We start from the raw sequence: 20243 nt of genomic DNA, 5'->3' as shown, positions 1-20243 counted from the left end.
CTCGCGCGCGCGCCCCAGGCCTTGGTTGGGCCTGGCCTTGCGCTGGGCCTGGTCGAGGCTTGGCATGCGATGGTGCGTGTTGGCTCGCTGGGCGATGGCCTGGCTTCGTGCTGGGCCTTCATCTAGCGGGCCTCGTCCGATGCTAATTCGTACGATACGCTTCCGATTAAATTCCCGATTCCGGAATTCATTTCCGATACGAACAATATTCAATATTTTCGATTCCGGAATCAATTTCCGTTTCGAACAAATATTTAATATTTCCGTTTCCGGAATTATTTTCCGATTCCGATAATATTTCCGATTCTGACAATATTTCCGTTTCCGGTAATATTTCCGATTCCGGCAATATTTCCATTTCCGATAATATTTTCCGATACGTACCATGTTTCCGTTTCCGGCAACATCTACGACTTGGATAATATTTATATTTCCGATACGATCCATATTTCCGTTTCCGGCAATATCATCGTTTCCGGAGTATTCATTTCTTGCCTGTGACGATCTCAGCTCCCACTGAAACCAAGATCCGTCGATTCCGAATATCCATAGATGGAGTATTTAATGCCATTAAATACTTGATCCGTTTACGTACTATTTGTGTGACCCTACGGGTTCAGTCAAGAGTAAGCTGTGGATTAATATCATTAATTCCACTTGAACTGAAGCGGCCTCTAGCTAGGCATTCAGCTCACTTGATCTCACTGAATTATTAACTTGTTAATTAATACTGAACCGCATTTATTAGACTTAACATTGAATGCATACTTGGACCAAGGGCATTATTTCCTTCACCATAATCACTAGTAGAAAAAACGTCATTTGCAGCGCGCATAAAAGGGGCTTTTTGCAGCGTTTTTGAGCGCTGCAATTGTGATGGTTGCAAATAGTGGACTTTTATTTGCAGCGAACACAAACGCTGCAAAAAGTCATTAATTACAGCGCATGGGTTTTACACGCGCTGCAAAAAGTCTATTTTTGCAGCTTTTGCAGTACGTTAGGCGCTGCAAAAAGAGAATTCAAAGCCACATTTTTGAAACTATTCGCAGCATTCGCTTGACAGTGCGTGCTGCAAATAGTACATTTATTTTACAAAAAAAAATTCACTACAGTAATAATGCTTTTTTTTTTGGTAAATTAGCAAAATTTATTACCAAAAGGTAGGAACCAAGAATCCAAACAAGAAACACCATAAAAGGTTAAAGGAGTACAGACCACTCCTTAACAACCAAACACTACAAAAGCGAAAAACAATGTATCAGGCCTAACTGCTTGACTGCACACACCCCAGCCCACTCCCTGCAGAACATACTGCAGATCAGGAATACAGCCCACATCCAACACTCCTGCAGCAGCACCTGGAGAAGCTGAGTAGGCTACAACCAGCACCAAAACGGCCTCAACAGCAGCCAAAAACTGCAGGAAACAAGCAGACGCAGCACCAACAACATCAACCAGTAACACACAGCAGAAAGAAAAAATAGACGAAGTAAAAACTAGGCACCAGCAACAATCCCTAAGGAACAAAACTAGCCCTAAATATTATCTCCACATTAAAAAAAACTAGCCCTAGTTTCAATTTCAGCAAAAAATTAGCAATTTAATTAATTACCATAACGATAATATGACAATGGAATTCATGATATGCAACTGCAATGTTCAAGGAATTGTCAAGTTTAATTAAGACTTGTTTCTTTAACAATCTCAAGCAATATACAGAAATCCAATTACCAGAGCATCAATTGAATCATACAGAGTAGTTTCTAGAGTAAACAATTAAACAGGTTTGAACATTGAAGAATCTAAGCACATAAATTCAAGACGTTCTATAAGGTAATGGAAATTCATATTAAAATCTATGAGAACCATGACAAATTGCAATTAAATATAGGGCACTTAATGTGAAGAATAAGAATTACAAGAATCGCTAACACTCTAATAATGTCAAGTATTATATGTCAAACTCGATTTGGTTGCTACAAAAAGTTTACATCTAAATTTGACAAGATGGTTTGAGTGAAATAAAATCCAAAGTTCACAAGGCACAAAAGAAGAAGAGTAGCTTGTTATTAATATATACAAGAGAGGCACAGATTTTGACTAGAGTGCATGTATAGGTGTAGCTTGTGCATTCAGAAAATGGAATCCCTTCACATATAGAAATTAACCTATGCATAGACCAAAAATATTTATTTCACACCTAATCAAATGATAAAATGACGCCATGACCTAACTTCTGAAATATACCAAGTCAATATAAATTGAGGTGTTCAAATGACAAGTTAAGTAATCACTCTAGTTGCTTTGCACTTCTTCTCCCTAACCCTCTCCCCTCCCCCAACATCCCAACCCAACCCAACCCCCCCCCCCCCCAAATGACAAAAAGATTCAGAAACTGTTATCGCAGTCCAATTTAAGCTCATGCATAAAATCTCCATAAAGCAATGCAGGCATAATTGCTATCTTCAGATTCTTCAAAAAGGTGAATTTAAGATCTTGTAGCTGTAGCCTGTAGGCAGTTCACATCACAACTCTCTGACTCCCAGTATAATGTCTTATTTAGTATTTAACTGTTTACCAATATGACAGCCCACATGGAAGAACTAGAGACAGCAGGTGTAACACCCCGACCTCTAATTCAATTATTAATCATATTTAGCAGCGGAATCAACCTAATCGGTCGGGACATTACCTGCCGTAACTCCCTCTTGGGAATTACAAGGCAACCATCAATCTTAAGCTATTAAATCCTCCAAAATTAACATAATAATCCTTTATATTACCAAAGTAAAAGTATATAACTCACTAAAAATATTTAATTAACTATTTAAAACTTAAAACATAAACTAGGTGGAAATTATTAAAGTGAAATCCTCGCCACTACTCGTTCCCATCGTTCCCAGCGGTACCTAAAACAGAAAACAGAATAACGGTGAGCCGAAGACTCAGTAACGAACTATTCTAGCAACGTAAATTCATTTCAATTCATTTTATTTAATAACACAGGGAGAATAGAATAATGTAAAACATTTTATAAAGTCCTTTATTTAATTCATTCATAACTTTAGGGTGCACATGCTAGCCGTGGCAAGTATGACATGGTGGAACGTCTTCCACGATGGACCGCTGTCCATAAAACATGGGGCCTTGGCCCGAGAACATGAGAGCCTTGGCTCAATGGGCGGATGCCCCATGGGTACATGCATGACCGAGAATCGTAACCTGTGAACATATACTGCCAAACGGACTAGGAATTTCACTTTCATTTATCATGTTTCGTTTAATTTTACATTTTAGCCTTTTTACTTCAGTAGAAGTAACATAATTCCTTTAGATCATGAGATCATGATAAAACATCATTTAGATCCTGGGATCCATAAAATATCATTTCTTTCCTGGCATCATAGAGACATCATTTCATTCATGGTTTCTTATAAAGATCGTTTTATAAGAATTTCAATCAATCATATTATAATAAATAATTTAATCAAATCACATTTCATTTCCCGCAATTCATAAAACATGTTAAAGCATTCAATTCATAAATAGATCATAACATTGTATTTTCATAAACGCATTTATAAGGGAATTGCGGGTACTAGCAAAAGCCGTTACCTCACTTCCACGATTTTTCTAAGGATTTTCGTTGGTTCGTTCGTCCTGAGCTCCGAGTCCAATTTCTTTAAAAATAGTAAATAATTGAATTAGTACTAGATCGATAAATAATTTAAAATCAATACTTTATAATTAATAAATTATATAAGTAAAGTATTTTATAAATAACGAATTTTAATGAAAATATACTTTTCGAAAATATTATTAATCGGAATTTCAATCGAAATATATATTTAATTAATTCATAAATCGTTTTTCATGAATATTATTAAAATTCCATCTTTGTTACATAAAGCTAGTAATTTACTTTATTAAAATCGATAATTAAACATGAAAAATAACAACAATTTATTAGTAACTAATTTATATAAAAAAAAGAATTATTAAAACATAAAAATTAGTAATTAAGGAATCTGAAAATAACAATTCAATTTTTCAGCAAAGCCCAAACCAAAATGGCCCAACCTTATATTGGGTTTGTAAGAGAAATCAAGGGCTTCAAAATCAGAAATTGGCTCTCTCTCTCTCTCCCCTTTTTTTTCGGTTTACTGGGAAGGGGAGAACAGGGGAGGGAAGCAGAGGAAGGCACGAGGAGGGGGAAAGGGAGGTTGGGGTCTGGACGGCTCGGTACCGCCGAAAAACGCCGGTGAAGGCGACGGTGGTGGTGGTTTGTGGCGGCAGGATGCGAGGAAAAGGGGTGGGAGGTGTGAACGGAGGAGGGAAACAGGGGAGTTTGGTGGCGGGTGGTGCTTGGGAGTGGGTTGAGGTGGCTCGACGGAGAGTGCAGGCGGCGGAGGTAAGTTCACGAGAGGGTGAAGGTGGCCGGAGTGGTGGCTGCAATGATGTTTTGCGCGGGGATAGGGGCGAAGGGTAGGGGAGTGCGACGGGGGAAATAGTAGGGGAGGCGAGGGTGGTGCGTGGGGTGGAGGACGGGTGGTCGAATGGTGTTGGGATGATGGTTCTGGGTTGTGGTGGTTATGGTGGTGGCAAACGATGGTTGTTGGTGGTGGTTGCTCGAATCAGAGAAGATGAAAAGGAGAGAAATTGGTTTTTGGTTTTGGTTTTTGACGTTGAATTTCCTGAAATGGAAAATGAAATTTGTATACAGGAAGAGTGAAGAACAAGGAGAGGTGCTTGAGGTCCAAGTATCTGAATTTGGACTGAATTGAGGGAAAGAAGGAAGTCTTGACTTCTGCTTTGGACGTGGAGAGCAAGGGAAGAGGAGAAGGAAGAAAATTTCTTCACTCATTGCACGTGGAGAGCAAGCAGAAAAAGAAAAAAAGTGAATTTTGGCTCTTTTAAGGGCAATTTCGTAATTTCACATTATTTGGCCAAAAATTCAGAAATTGTTGCTATTTTTGAAACTTACTAAAAATAGAAATGTTTAATTAAAATAATTCTTTAAAAATAATTATCGTTAACGAAAAATAAATAAATTTTCGTTTATAAATTTATCGTTTAAAATAAATCGTAAAAACGATTAAAATAACGAAATTCGATTATTCGTAATTATTTAAAACGAAATCAAGTAAACAAATATTTTTAATTTTAATAAATCAAGTTTAAAAATTTCGGGGTATTACAGCAGGTTACATTGCACAGGCAACTTTACACGGAACCGGCTACCTAGGTATAATGAGGATATTAAAAAAATCATAACACCAACCATCTCCAAGGTCCACACATGACACGCCTAAGACACTTCCACAATCTTGCACCTGAGCAGCCGAGCAGGTAGTGTGGTGCTCTGCTCAAATAATTCATGACAAATGAAACCGAAAAGCATAAAATGAAGCACTTCTATCAGCAAACAACAATTTCTGTCAACCGAGTGCTCCACTAATTCTTAAGTGAGCACTGAACCCTAAAGTCCTCACTTGGTCTCCTAAAATACTCTAGCACCTTTATTGTAACCCTAGACAAGAGTTTACACAAAGTAAAACTTCAATTTTGCAAGTGAACAAATAGAGATTAAGACTCAAACCAATTCGGCCAGAAAAATTAACAAAATCAACCTAAATAACATACAACAAAATTAACCCAAAAATGACCAGAATCAGTCTCCCGTCAATAAAACCACCCAAACTACAACAAAGACCAGATTTGGTTCCAATTTGTACCAGACTCAGACCAGCTAAAATATTAACTCCAGCATGGAACCGTCCCAAAGAGGAAAAGACCAAACCAATCAAACAAAAATTCAACAGCAAGATAGAGTGACCTAATCACACATGGTGAACATCATGGTTTCTATAGCCTCGGCAAGAATACAACCAACTTACTCCCAACACAAAATACATCACTAAATCTAACCCAACCTAGCTCATCCAATCAAGTTATCTCATAAAACACAAAAGTTCAAGAACACTAAAGAATCAAGTTATCTCATAAATTCGGCTTGCATAAGTAACAAGATTTATTCTTACATCCACAACCATGACATGGTCTGCCATATCTCAATGGAAAAGCACATTAATAAAAAATAAAAAAAAAGAGCTAAATCCACACAAATGACAAAAAGAACCATAAAAGGTGACCTTTGAAGCATCAGGATTTGGAAACTCACCCTAGTAGAGATCGGCGAGTTCTTCTTCTCCGTAGTTTTCGTTCTCCTTCGTTTGAGATTTTTGTGTAAAATCAAGAAAACCTACGAGTAAAATTGATACCAAAAATCACAGATCTGATAATAAAAGAAACCATAAAACAATTTATGATAACGACGAAATCCAACCTTAACGCTAAGAGTTACTCGTACAATCTGCTACTGTACTAGTGTAATATGAAGGAAATAATGCCCTTGGTCCAAGTATGCATTCTATGTTAAGTCTAATAAATGCGGTTCAGTATTAATTAACAAGTTAATAATTCAGTGAGATCAAGTGAGCTGAATGCCTAGCTAGAGGCCGCTTTAGTTCAAGTGGAATTAATGATATTAATCCACAGCTTACTCTTGACTGAACCCGTAGGGTCACACAAATAGTACGTAAACGGATCAAGTATTTAATAGCATTAAATACTCCATCTATGAATATTCGGAACCGACGGATCTTGGTTTCAGTGGGAGCTAAGATCGTCACAGGCAAGGAATGAATACTCCGGAAACGATGATATTGCCGGAAACGGAAATATGGATCGTATCGGAAATATAAATATTATCCAAGTCGTAGATGTTGCCGGAAACGGAAACATGGTACGTGTCGGAAAATATTATCGGAAATGGAAATATTGCCAGAATCGGAAATATTGCCGGAAACGGAAATATTGTCAGAATCGGAAATATTACCGGAATCGGAAAATAATTCCGGAAACGGAAATATTAAATATTTGTTCGAAACGGAAATTAATTCCGGAATCGGAAATATTAAATATTGTTCGTATCGGAAATGAATTCCGGAATCGGAAAATTTAATCGGAAGCGCATCGTACGAATAAGCATCGGACGAGGCCTGCCGGACGAGGCCCAGCACGAAGCCAGGCCATCGCCCAGCAAGCCAAGCGCGCCGCACAAACAGCCACGCCAGGCCCAGCGCAAGGCCAGGCCCAGCAGGCTGCGCGCAGCGCGCAGCGCGCACAGCGCGCACAGCACGCGCAGCGCACAGCGCGCACAGCGCGCACAGCACGCGCAGCGCGCAGCGCGCGCGGGCGCTGAGTGGGCTGCTGCTCGCGCGCACGCATGGGGCCCATCGTGGCTGCCGTGCGTGTGTGTGCAAGTGTTTGTGTTCGTGCACGTTTCCTAAAACATGCAGAGTTCGGTTAATGATTAAATTCCTAATTCTATTTGATAAATTAATTAAATTAGAGTTCTTGTAGGATTCTAGGTTTAATTAATTTGTATCTGAATAGGATTTCGATTCCCTTTCCATACCGCTATAAATATGAGGCTAGGGCTCACAATTTATAACACAAGTTTCAAAGTATTCAAAGTGAGTTTTTGAGAGAAAAATTCAGTCACACATTTGCCTATAAAGTGCCGAAAATAATAGTACCTTAAGGGCGATTCTAGTTGGTCAATCTTAAGGCGGATCCGGACGTGCTGTGGACTATCTACGGAGGGACGACACTTGGAGTCCTAAAGACTTGTTCTTGTTCGGTTCGGGCGCAGCTAGGGAAGGCACGCAACAAAGAGTATGCATCTAATCTATGCTAAATGATTATGTGTAAATAATATGTTTTCCTGGGTTTATGGTTTTTCCGCATGATTTATGAATTGTCATATGTATCATAACCTAACAGTGGTATCACGAGCCCCTTATTATTTTCATAATCTAAATTGCATGAACATGGTTAAATATTACAAATTTGCAAGAATTAAAAAGGGTGATTAATTTTCGTAATTGTTAATTAATTGCAAATTGCGTTTATTTAATTATACGTACGCAGTTTTTCGGCAGTTTCTTCGTTACTCATCCGAATTGAGTGATTTTTGTGTCAATTCCGCATGTAAAAGGCATTCTAAAATTTTGACAAAAACAATATTTTTCTGCCGAACCCAGAATTCTCAAATTCGAAGCCTAACTATGACTTTTCGAAGGTTTTAGTTTTTCGAATGCAAAATTTCGTAAATTTAAGATGTTAAATTAAATATTTGCGATTCTTGTTGATAAATCTTGAATTTTTGATTGACCTACTGCATATGTTTAACAAGTTTGAATGCCTAGTCTTGTTAATTATGCAATCTAATTATTAATTATGATTAATTTGTTGAAAATTAGAATAATTTAGAATTAATTTGATTTTCATAATTAATTGTAATTTAATTAGAAACCTATGATTAAAAACCACCATAAAAATTGTAAATTTACGATAAATTTTAAATTTTTATGACCTAGACTTGAATCCATAACAATCGGAAATCAATTGGATAATAAATTTTCGATTTTTTCGCCCTAAAATTATGAAATTAATATTATTTATTAATTTGTCATTAATTTTAAATATAAATTTTAAATTTTTATGCGATTCGTTCATATAACTTGCACGCACGAAGCAATGGACGCTTCGTGTTACCCTTAAGGGGTGTTGTATAATGCGGGCATGCGACGACGAGCAAGGGAGCTCGTCGCCCGTGCGGCACGAATGCAATGAGCAAGGGCGTAGTGCACGAGCACAAGGCAGCAGCCCTGCCTTGTGTCGTGTGCCACGACCAATGGACGAATGGGCATGGGCGTAGGGCGAGCCAAGGCAGTCGCGTGTGGGCAGCAAGCGAGCTGCGCCACAACGCGCGCTGCCTCGCACAAGAGCGCGCAGCCTCGCGCGCAGCGAGCGCAAGCTCGCGTGCCACGAGCGCTGCGCCTAGCATTGCTCGCGCGCACAGCGAGCGACATCGCCCGCCCAGCGAGCGATGGCTCGCGCGCCCAGCGAGCGATGTCGCGCGCCCAGCGAGCGATGGCTCGCGCGCCCAGCGAGCGATGTCGCGCGCCCAGCGAGCGATGTCGCGCGCCCAGCGAGCGATGTCGCGCGCGCACTGCGAGCGATAGCCCGCGTGCGATGAGCGCTGGCGCGCACAGCGAGCACCAATGCGTGCGGAGGCTTGCGATAGGGATGCAGCAGCTATGCGACGAGCGCATGGGCTGCGCGCGCATGGCCAGCGATGGCTGTGTGCGTGCGGCCCATGTGCGTGCGGCCCATGGGCGTGCTACGCGTAGGGTGTTTGCGTTACGATTAGATCGTTTTGAATGTTTAATTTGAAAATTTCAGTTCACGTAATTTTAATTAATTTTAAAATTAATAATTTAAATTATTTTCTTGGATTTTAATTTTGAATATTATAATTATAATAAATGTTATTTATTCTAATTATTTTACTAAAATTAAAATCATGAATTAATTTAAATGCGACTGAAATTAAATTAAACTTTTTGGGATTCAACTATAAATTTATATGAGCTTTAAATTTTAATTAAATTTGTATGTTTCCGGTTAGACTAGAAATACATTTTTATGTTTAAAATTGGTAAAGCATATGAATTTATTGGTTTAAGTGGGAGCGCTTTTTAGTCATAAACTCTTGATTAGGTCTACAAATCCTTAAGGTTAAAACAACTTGATTAGAATTAATAAGGACTGAATAATTGGTAGATTATTGGTGCCCTTGATTAATTGCTGCAAATGTTTACGTGATGCATAATGTGTTTTACTAACCAGCTATGTGGGCCATTCATGATAATGAATGGGTGAATGGTATATATTGTATATGTACTGTTTTGCAGGTTATGAAGTGACTAGTATGGCCCAAATAGGATAGAAAATATGGTCTGCGTACCATTAATTTGAATGTAATTGGTCTAAAGTACCAAAGTTATTTTTCAATTCAAATATGGTCTGCGTACCATCAAATAGTTGTAATTAGTTATAGCTTATCCTATTTGAAGAAAATGGTGCCTCCCACGGAGATTTTCAAGACGGACTTTGAAGTTAAAGCTTCAAGATGAAGTCGGGCCATACTAGATCACAAATATCTTATGCATGTTTTAAGTTATTTATTGCTTTTAAATATGTCTTATAAAGCATGAGATCAAAAGCTTGATTATGTTGCATGATTAAGGATTTTAGTTCACTTAAAATCTAACCAACATAGTAAGAGCCTTAAGTTCCAAACTTAAAAATTGAGTTAAAAGGTGCCATGCCAAAATATACACTTGCTTGGATATCCTTTACATCAATCTAGTAATAGTTTTCGCTCAGCGAGGTGTTACTTATTGGTCCTAAAGGGGCAAGGTACACAAATAATTGTGAGTACATGTTAGTTTTGGTGAAACTCAACGATGTAAGTAAGGAGTCCTTTTATGTCGTGGCAAAATCGATAGGTTTACCTAACAAGTTCTTAGACGTACCTATCAACCAAGAGTAGTTTCTAGACTATTAGCAAAAGGCTTTTGCTTACCTAAGATGTTTTAGGATTAAGTCGACAAACTGTGCTTAGTTCTTCAATGATTTTAGGGTCTTGGAATCATTTTATTCACACCTGCCGGAACAATAAAATCGAATAAAATGCTAATAACTTGTTTGAATTGCATGGTTGCTTTGATTTCAAGTTATTATTCATGATAAATGTTTAGACTTTGCATGCTTCAATGTATGTTTTAATTATTGTTTATAATTAAATATCTTGCACTGCAATAAATCCTTTTAGAAAGGTAACAGTAAATTTCCTCGATTGGTAGTGAATCCAAGAACGATTCACGGAAATGAGAGAAAATGAGCAATTTAAAATGTACGTTTCTTTTAGCGACTTTTATGGTTGTTTTCGAATATCAAAATCGAATGGCAAACCAATTGGTGCTTGTGAATTCAAAATACACTGTAGTTTTGAGATCATAAAGCATTGAGCTTAAACGCTCAGCTTTACCAATGGTTAACGACCTAATATCTTTGTCCATTTAATTCTCGAATGAGTCTAGTCCCTAGACATTCGAATAGATCGATACTTAGAGAACTTTAGAAGCTTCTGGTAAGATCATCTAGTTGAAACAAAATATTCAACGTAAATTAAAATGGTAAAGAACCTTGTTGGTGACATTGGACATGTCTAACAAAGTATAAAAGTCAACACTAAAGAATTCAATTCTTAAGACTATAAGAAAGGGTACAAGAAATAGGAAAAAGAGGAACAAATGAAAGGAATTTACGATTCCGTTTCTACCTATAAGTTTATGTTTAAAGAGAAGTGACCTAGCAATCAAACTTCCTTGGTATCATATACCGCTTGAGGTTCTTACTTCGGTAATAACTCAAACATTGGAAGCTAGGATACACTAATGACCTACAAGTGGGAAATGAAGCATGGCAATGCTACATTAGTTGTAGGGTCATCTAGTTTGTTTTAAGTCCTTTCAAAGGCTGGAACTTAATGGCTATTTTGTTCCATAATCAGCATACCTAAATTTCTGCTTCAAACACAGAAAGACTCACATTCAGAAGAACAAAAACAATGCTTGATTGTTTGTTCATTTGAATGAAATGGTCATTTACAGAATGAGTCAATATGCTTGATTAAAACAAACAACTCTTTAAAGAACTTTACTAGGTTCAAATCAACCCCTTGATTTGAGTTCCACTAATCTTTGGCATTGTTGCTTAGACCATATCAACAAGTTAACATTCAAAAGCTCTATTTTAATGGACTTTTGAAAGTTGGTTGATTTCTAGATCAACTTAAGACAAGCTAGTCTTACTTGTTGAAAGTAACAAAAGATATGAACTATTGTTAGAACGCCTAGACGATAGAGTTCAAAGCTAAAGAAAGATTTTATGACTTTATTATTTCACATGGATTTGAGTGAATATAGGTTTATTTACTCAAATGTGATATAAGTTGAATCTGTTTGGCTAGTTCAAAGATTCAGAAGTATAAAATCCACTTGGCAAGAAATCATAAAGATCTAGGTTAGATCATGTTGATGATTACTTGAAACCAAATATGATCATCAATGATTGTGTGTTGTAATTTCACAATCTAGCTCCATAAGATATGGCATATCTAAGTTGGAATGATCGAAGTCGATTAGTACTTGATTCAATCAATGATGGATCATAAAGACTTTTCCTATAATTTCTAAAACAAAATGCTCAACTACCACCAAACTAAACCAAATTCGTCAAAGCTATTGAAAAGTAATTTCAGAATATCTTTTCATAATATATCTAAAGAGTTCTTAAACTCAGTGGGAGCTTAGTGTTTGTTATTCAACAAACTAAGGTCCAAGTCTAGATATATGTTTCATTGTGATTTATTCAAATGAGACACAAGGGTATTGTTTCTACCACGAATTTTTGAGAACATAATGTTTGTTTGCTCGAAATAATGTCCTTTTGGAGATTCGTTTCCAAAATGACAAGTGGGAGAAAATAGACCTCGAAATTTTTCGAGGCGAACAACAAACATAAACGGACATTCCGGAGGCTTTTCGAAGTGCTTCAGAAAATCCGAACTTATTCTTTAAGGACTTTAGAAGTGGCTTTAAAGAATAGATATCTCTTAGAAGACTTTACAAGTGCTTCAAGGAGAACAGAATACTCAAAGGACTTTCAAGTGGCTATTGATATTCTATTGTTTGATGTTCTATACCCAAGTAGGCATAGAATTCAAGTCACTGAAACTATGAGATTCTTCTATTAGATAGTGAAGAAACATAGAGATCAGGTCAATGAAACTATGAGATTCTTCTATTAAATAGTGAAGAAACCTACAACTTGCAGTCAAACTATTATCATGTAGATTAATGAGTTTGTGACTTGTAAGAAAGCTATGACGAAACCCAGATTCCCTAAAATGGTTAGAGGCCATATATAGACTCAAATGTTTTAAATGGTTAAAGGCCATAAAACATACTCAATGTTTTGATGACAAAATTGAAATTTTGTTGATTTGCAAGAATAGTTTCACACCTATTGGTTGCAAGTTTGTTTTAAGGATAAAAACCATCAAACATGGAATTGTGTTCACACACAAAGCTAGATTAGTTGCTAAAGGTTACAAGCAAATTCATGGCATGGATTGTGTTGAAACCTCATGCAAAATCGTAATGCTTAAGTCTATAATTCAAGCAATGATTGCATATTGGTACATATGGCAATTGGATGACAAAACGTATTCCTCAATCAAATGATGGAATACAATATGTACATGGTATGTCATAGAGTTTGTGGATCCAAATAAATGCTTGAAAAGGAAAGCTAGCTTATAAAATCTAAGTACAGATTTAAGCAAGCAATTGGGAATTGGAACTGTATTTTAGTGAAACTAATAAGTATTTTAGTTTCATAAAATATACATGATTCTTATAGATATATAAGAAGTTTAGTGGGAGTATTTAAAACTTAATTGGTCCTATGTGTATCACACACATATCTCTCTATTGTGAAATAACATTCAAATGCTAATTACTTAGATTTGAAATTATTCATCAATAATGGACCATGGCGAAACTTAGTACATATTGGGTATTAAGATCTATTTACAAAGATCTTATAATATTGTTTTAGATTAAGTAATGGCATTTACTAAATCAAACACGAAAGTCTCCATTGGAGATATTCGACCCATGTGAATAAATCTAAGTAAAGGATGTTTGAACTATGTATAAGCATTTACTAAGTTAAACATCAAAGAGTCTAAATGAGATTCTTAACCTATATTATATGTCAAAGAATTTAGCTGAATTTAGTATCTACTGAAACTAGATAAGCTAAAGTTACATGAATAGAATTCAATTGAGAAATATTCTGCAAAAGAATTTATCATGTATGATATAATATGAGGATCGCCAAAAACGTATCGTATGACTTTAGCCATGACGAACACATACCAATCTCTATTGATCTAAGTAAAGATCAACTAGATTGAGATCAAGAATACTTATAGTACTTGAAAAGGTACATAGGAATAGTTCTTGATTCAAGGAAATAAAGATATGCTAAATATTGATGCTACACGCATAAACACTGGCAAAGGATCAAGCAAACACCCTTTGGAGTTAACCATTGACAAGGACGAGCTAAAGAGCATCGTGTTTTGAAATGGCAACATGGATTGAAGACCATAAGTTGTTGCGTGGGAAATTAAATATGTTCTAAGATATAGCTGGAAAGTCTTCCACATATCTGTGAACTGCTTGGATAAGAAAATCCAAACAAAGCATCACTAGCAACCTAAACAGTTGAAGTAAAAGTACTTATTGCCTAAGAAGCAATAAAACAGAGTTGTTTATATTAATGAGTTCTTCATTGAACTTGGGTGGATCACATGTCTGCTAACTTGATGATTCTTCATTGCAAAATGCGTAGAACCACTATCAAAGTAAGAAAGACTAGATCACATAATAAACAAACTCAAAAGATCTTATCATCATATCTCGAAGAACATTCGATGAAAAGGATATTAAGATTGGCAAAGCATGATAACTAAACCTATGCAACAAGTGAGAAGCAACACTCACGTTGTAGCACTGGAAATCAAACATAGCTTTGAATTCCATGAAATGTTTTAAAGATGGGTTAGAGGCCCATGGTTGTAAAACATTGGGGTTGAACATTTATCATATATGAAATGTGTTTTCATATTCCATTTAATCTTGGTTTAGTATTAAATGATGAGTCCCTTCAATTTGACGATATATTCAAGATAGACTGTCAGGACCAGTCCTGTGACTAAGAAATGTCTATCAAGTGAACTTGAATGTCAAAGGTTGAAAATGGTCCCTAATCGGAGTTTTCTATAAAATTGGACGCATAGAAAACGTTAGACGATTAGAATGCAAGATGACTAGTAGTTCTGTTTCTTGAACTATGTGGACATGGCAATGTCATAATCATTTGCATAGATACTTACTTTGGGAAGACTAGTATCGGACGAGACCTATGAAACTTTACTGTAAGAGATGAAAGTCTGTCATAAGTAAATTTCATTAAATTATTAGACACTAAATCCTCAATACCTGAGTGATTTGAGATTACTTGTTTGAGAACTGGTTGCTTTGACGTTGACCAACCGTCGCACCGTAAAAGGAGGCTATAAAGGCAACGCTCAGGTAATCACCTATCAAACGAAGTCTAATCTCAAGATCGCAAGATTGGGATTGTCCTCCCATAAATCGGGATGAGATGCTTAAAAGTTGTACAAGGCCACTCGGAGAGCTAGAAACTGTGAAATGCATGGCCGTGCTCGGATGAATCATAGGCTATGATTATCTGTTTATTTGATCAGTTGAACTCTGAAACCGAGGAACACCTCTGGACATAATAAGGATGACAACTCTTACCTTATGTTCAAGAGCAAGCATCGAGTGACAAAGGAATTAGGAAATGCACACTTGTCCCTAAGGACAAGTGGGAGACTGAAGGAAATAATGCCCTTGGTCCAAGTATGCATTCTATGTTAAGTCTAATAAATGCGGTTCAGTATTAATTAACAAGTTAATAATTCAGTGAGATCAAGTGAGCTGAATGCCTAGCTAGAGGCCGCTTTAGTTCAAGTGGAATTAATGATATTAATCCACAGCTTACTCTTGACTGAACCCGTAGGGTCACACAAATAGTACGTAAACGGATCAAGTATTTAATAGCATTAAATACTCCATCTATGAATATTCGGAACCGACGGATCTTGGTTTCAGTGGGAGCTATGATCGTCACAGGCAAGGAATGAATACTCCGGAAACGATGATATTGCCGGAAACGGAAATATGGATCGTATCGGAAATATAAATATTATCCAAGTCGTAGATGTTGCCGGAAACGGAAACATGGTACGTGTCGGAAAATATTATCGGAAATGGAAATATTGCCAGAATCGGAAATATTGCCGGAAACGGAAATATTGTCAGAATCGGAAATATTACCGGAATCGGAAAATAATTCCGGAAACGGAAATATTAAATATTTGTTCGAAACGGAAATTAATTCCGGAATCGGAAATATTAAATATTGTTCGTATCGGAAATGAATTCCGGAATCGGAAAATTTAATCGGAAGCGCATCGTACGAATAAGCATCGGACGAGGCCTGCCGGACGAGGCCCAGCACGAAGCCAGGCCATCGCCCAGCAAGCCAAGCGCGCCGCACAAACAGCCACGCCAGGCCCAGCGCAAGGCCAGGCCCAGCAGGCTGCGCGCAGCGCGCACAGCACGCGCAGCGCACAGCGCGCACATCGCGCACAGCACGCGCAGCGCGCAGCGCGCGCGGGCGCTGAGTGGGCTGCTGCTCGCGCGCACGCATGGGGCCCATCGTGGCTGCCGTGCGTGTGTGTGCAAGTGTTTGTGTTCGTGCACGTTTCCTAAAACATGCAGAGTTCGGTTAATGATTAAATTCCTAATTCTATTTGATAAATTAATTAAATTAGAGTTCTTGTAGGATTCTAGGTTTAATTAATTTGTATCTGAATAGGATTTCGATTCCCTTTCCATACCGCTATAAATATGAGGCTAGGGCTCACAATTTATAACACAAGTTTCAAAGTATTCAAAGTGAGTTTTTGAGAGAAAAATTCAGTCACACATTTGCCTATAAAGTGCCGAAAATAATAGTACCTTAAGGGCGATTCTAGTTGGTCAATCTTAAGGCGGATCCGGACGTGCTGTGGACTATCTACGGAGGGACGACACTTGGAGTCCTAAAGACTTGTTCTTGTTCGGTTCGGGCGCAGCTAGGGAAGGCACGCAACAAAGAGTATGCATCTAATCTATGCTAAATGATTATGTGTAAATAATATGTTTTCCTGGGTTTATGGTTTTTCCGCATGATTTATGAATTGTCATATGTATCATAACCTAACATAATACACCTCCAAATCCCCCAAAGTAAGCATAACTTAATTATATACTTTTCATTTAGAAATTATAGAATAGCACATACTGCGTAGAGATGTCAAAACTGACCCGACCTAAGAACCACAAATGAACCAACCTATATTCGTAACCTCGTAACTGACTTATACCTGAAATTGGTAACCTCGTAACTGACTTAAACTAAAATTATCCTAAGCTTAAAACTTTTGTAAATTCAAATAATTAAAATTTTGAATCAATACTATTTGTAGATTTGGTGCACTAATGCTTTTTGTTCTGACAGTAAACGAAGAATTCTACAAGTATTATTGAATTGGGGTAAGGAAGAAATTGTGTCGTTGAGGTTGAGTCATACCAAGCTCGTACCTGTTAGGATGACATCTCCTTCCATAAGTGTCATGAAAGAACTGATATGGCTAATCAGGAATGGGATTTTGAATATTATGTCTTTTGTTGATCCTTTCTGCTTCGATTCTCCATCAACCTTTTTTCATATAATTAAACTTGTTTACATTTTTATTAATACAATCACAAACAAGTACATAGAATGTATTTAATTACAGAGTTGAACTCACATCCAACCACGGCTCCAAGTTATGAGGATCAGGCACTGCAGATACAGGAATCTGCACAAAATTGACAAACCAAGGATAAATGATCAGTCATATGCTGTCCTAGTTATTTGTCGAATTCGATATATCTTACCATTTCACTGATAGAGGTAAACGTGTCAAGTCCTTTAGCTAGTAGCCATGGAAGGCCTGTTGCCTAACAGAAGGAAAGGAGAAAATGTGAAACAAAATGTCAGGGAAGTATCTGAAAGTTCACATACTATAGCTTTAATGATAATGTTATAAATTGACTGTATAGATAACAGGAATACTGAAAATGGAAAGATTTCTATTTAAGAAAAGAATCCACTTACACTGTGACTAATTAATGTGTTTAAATTTTACTCTGGTTTGGTCTCACATTCCATTCCAAACAAAAAGGTGAAGGACATCTTTCACAGTGGATTCACATAACAAACGCATCTAGAATATGCTGCAGCATTGCTATTCCACGGTTAGCTTTGAAATTTTCTCCGTGAACAATGAAACTACTAATCAATGATTCAGTGTACTGTTGGCTATGCTATGATGGTTTGGTTGTGTATAATTTTGTTGGTATCCCTCCTAAAACACCTTCTGCAAGCCCATATCAATCGACACAACACCCCTTACCCTACACTCTCCCTCCTCTTTCGTGTATCTCTCCCGTCTATCTCCTTCTCATCTCTCCCGTCTATCTCCTTCTCATCTCTCCCGTCTATCTCCTTCTCATCTTCCCCCTTCGGACCTTTCCCACCCTTACGGCCTTACCACCACATGACTGCCCATAGTCACACTGGATGAAAACTATCTCCTCCAAAAAGATAAGAAATCCAAGAACCCAAACCATTTGACCACAAATTCAACAAGATCGACCTAAATAACATCAAAAACAACAAATCAAACCCTAAAATGACCTGAATCAGTTTAACATAGGGTTTTCCCCATATCATGAAGAAGGATTTCGACTTAGTTGTAGATTTTTATTTTAATTGCATTTTGTGAACCCACCAGATTTTCATCAAATTAACAACTAAAACGAAGAACATTAAATCACCAACAATTCAACAATTAAATCAGCGAATCTTCATAAATCATAAATTCGAAGAAAACGAAGAGTTTAAAAACCGAAACCTTACCGCAATAGCCGAAGCGAACGTCGAGTGTTGTACGAGGTCGGCATCGTTCTCTCTCTATAGATCGGCTTGAAAATATAACACAAAATTGTAAGAGATGAAAATATTCTACTCATCTAGATTATGAGAGTTGGAAGAAACAGGATTGTAGCGCGATTTATCAAAAAACCCATTGAACGATTTGGAAGAAAGCGGTATCAAGGAGAATAGAGAGATGGAGAATTCTAGGGTTTGACATGAAATGGGCGGAGAGTTCTAGGGAGAACGAGGGAGCTAAAATTTTAGATCTGATGAAGGTTCAAGCAGCGCATTTGTTTGGTTGGAGTTGCAATACACGGCCAATTCGCAGCGTGGGCTCACTGGGTGCGTTAAGAATGCACCGTTGATTTACTTTTTTCCAATAATCGCAGCGTTTGATAGCCCATAAAAGTTGTAATTAAATCATTTAACCTTTGACCCGCGTTGACCTTGACATTTTGCAACATTCGCAGATTAGCTGAGTTGCAAGAGGAGAGTTGCAAATGATGTTTTTTCTACTAGTGAATCCTTGCTTTGTAGCATTTGCACACATGCTAAATTATTCATTTGAATGAGCAACTTCGCAATATGTAAGTCTTTGGCTAATTTCAGACCACGCAAGAGTGTCATTGCTTCATATTTGAAGGCCGAGGTATGTCCAAAATTCGCAGATAATGCTGAAATGAACTCACCTTGGTGGTTTCGAATGATAGCACCCCCTCCTGCTGGCCCCGGGCTTCCTTTGGCTGCTCCATCTACATTTAAGGCATACCATTCAAACGGAGGACGAAGCCACTGTATGAAGGTTTCAATTCTTTGAGGCATAGTGGTAGTATTGGACTCCAGCAAGTCATCAATGGCATTGCGTGTTTCTGCATATCTCACCTTCAGAAAGGCACCAAACTCAATGGGATTTTCGTGTTGTCGCCCAAACATGATGTTGTTTCTCCAACGCCAAGTCCACCATAGAGTTATACCAAAATACGTTGCCTATATTGGCATTCCTTCTTCATCTACATGAGCTAGATTAGCTTTGACCCACTCTCGAAGACCCTGCGAATAAAAGAGATGCGAGTCAGCTGGTCCTCCAAGTACTTTCCATACCATAGTAGCAGCAGGGCAGTCTCTCAGTATGTGTAATGTAGATTCTTCCGGTGCATCACACACGTAGCACTTGGGATTATCCGTCATTTTCCGTTTAAACCTATTCGAATTCCCTAGTAACCTATCATGATAAACAAGCCATAGAAATGCTCTAATTCGTTGTTGCACTGGGGCATGCCATACTAAGTCCCACCCTTCATCGCCAATGGCATCACTTTCGTTCTTCATTAGAGCCATGGCAGATTTGATTGAGAACTTTCCCCTCTTATCTCCTTGCCAGTAGACCAAGTCTGCGAGTTCAGGATCTTCTTTGAGTTCGAAGGCTTGTATAAGTTTGAGGTGTTCTTCGGCTAAATATGGTGCAATGCTTTCCCACTTCCAACCTTGTACATGGTCCCACATTTCCTCCACATTAGCTCCTGCTATCTCACCAGGGATGGGCTGAGTTGCCATGCCGCTTAGGGGTTCTGATGCGGCCCATCGATGGTCCCAGAACA

General features: G+C 37.8%; 1 protein-coding gene across 3 annotated transcripts; it reads right to left on the bottom strand.

The window, feature by feature from the left end:
- Positions 1-1105: 1105 nt before the first annotated feature.
- LOC110788515 (uncharacterized) lies at positions 1106-19008 on the bottom strand. Of its 3 annotated transcripts, none has more exons than XM_056842969.1 (6): positions 17824-18613; positions 17604-17666; positions 17474-17524; positions 17254-17382; positions 6182-6262; positions 1106-1416 (listed from the first exon to the last, which is right to left on the bottom strand). In XM_056842969.1, the coding sequence occupies exons 2-6, from the start codon at positions 17604-17606 to the stop codon at positions 1222-1224; spliced, it is 459 nt and encodes a 152-aa protein (XP_056698947.1). In that variant the 5' UTR covers positions 17607-17666; positions 17824-18613; the 3' UTR covers positions 1106-1221. The 3 variants fall into 3 exon arrangements, 2 of the variants coding, with proteins under 2 accessions (XP_056698947.1, XP_056698946.1); XM_056842968.1 differs by lacking the exon at positions 17824-18613 and adding an exon at positions 18628-19008 and having other exon boundaries at positions 1107-1416; XR_008932435.1 differs by lacking the exon at positions 17824-18613 and adding an exon at positions 18628-18997 and having other exon boundaries at positions 1114-1416; positions 17265-17382.
- Positions 19009-20243: the final 1235 nt, after the last annotated feature.

The sequence above is a fragment of the Spinacia oleracea genome, chromosome 4, assembly GCF_020520425.1.
Source record: "Spinacia oleracea cultivar Varoflay chromosome 4, BTI_SOV_V1, whole genome shotgun sequence".
Classification (NCBI taxonomy): domain Eukaryota; kingdom Viridiplantae; phylum Streptophyta; class Magnoliopsida; order Caryophyllales; family Amaranthaceae; genus Spinacia; species Spinacia oleracea.
This window is presented reverse-complemented; position numbering and strand designations above follow the sequence as displayed.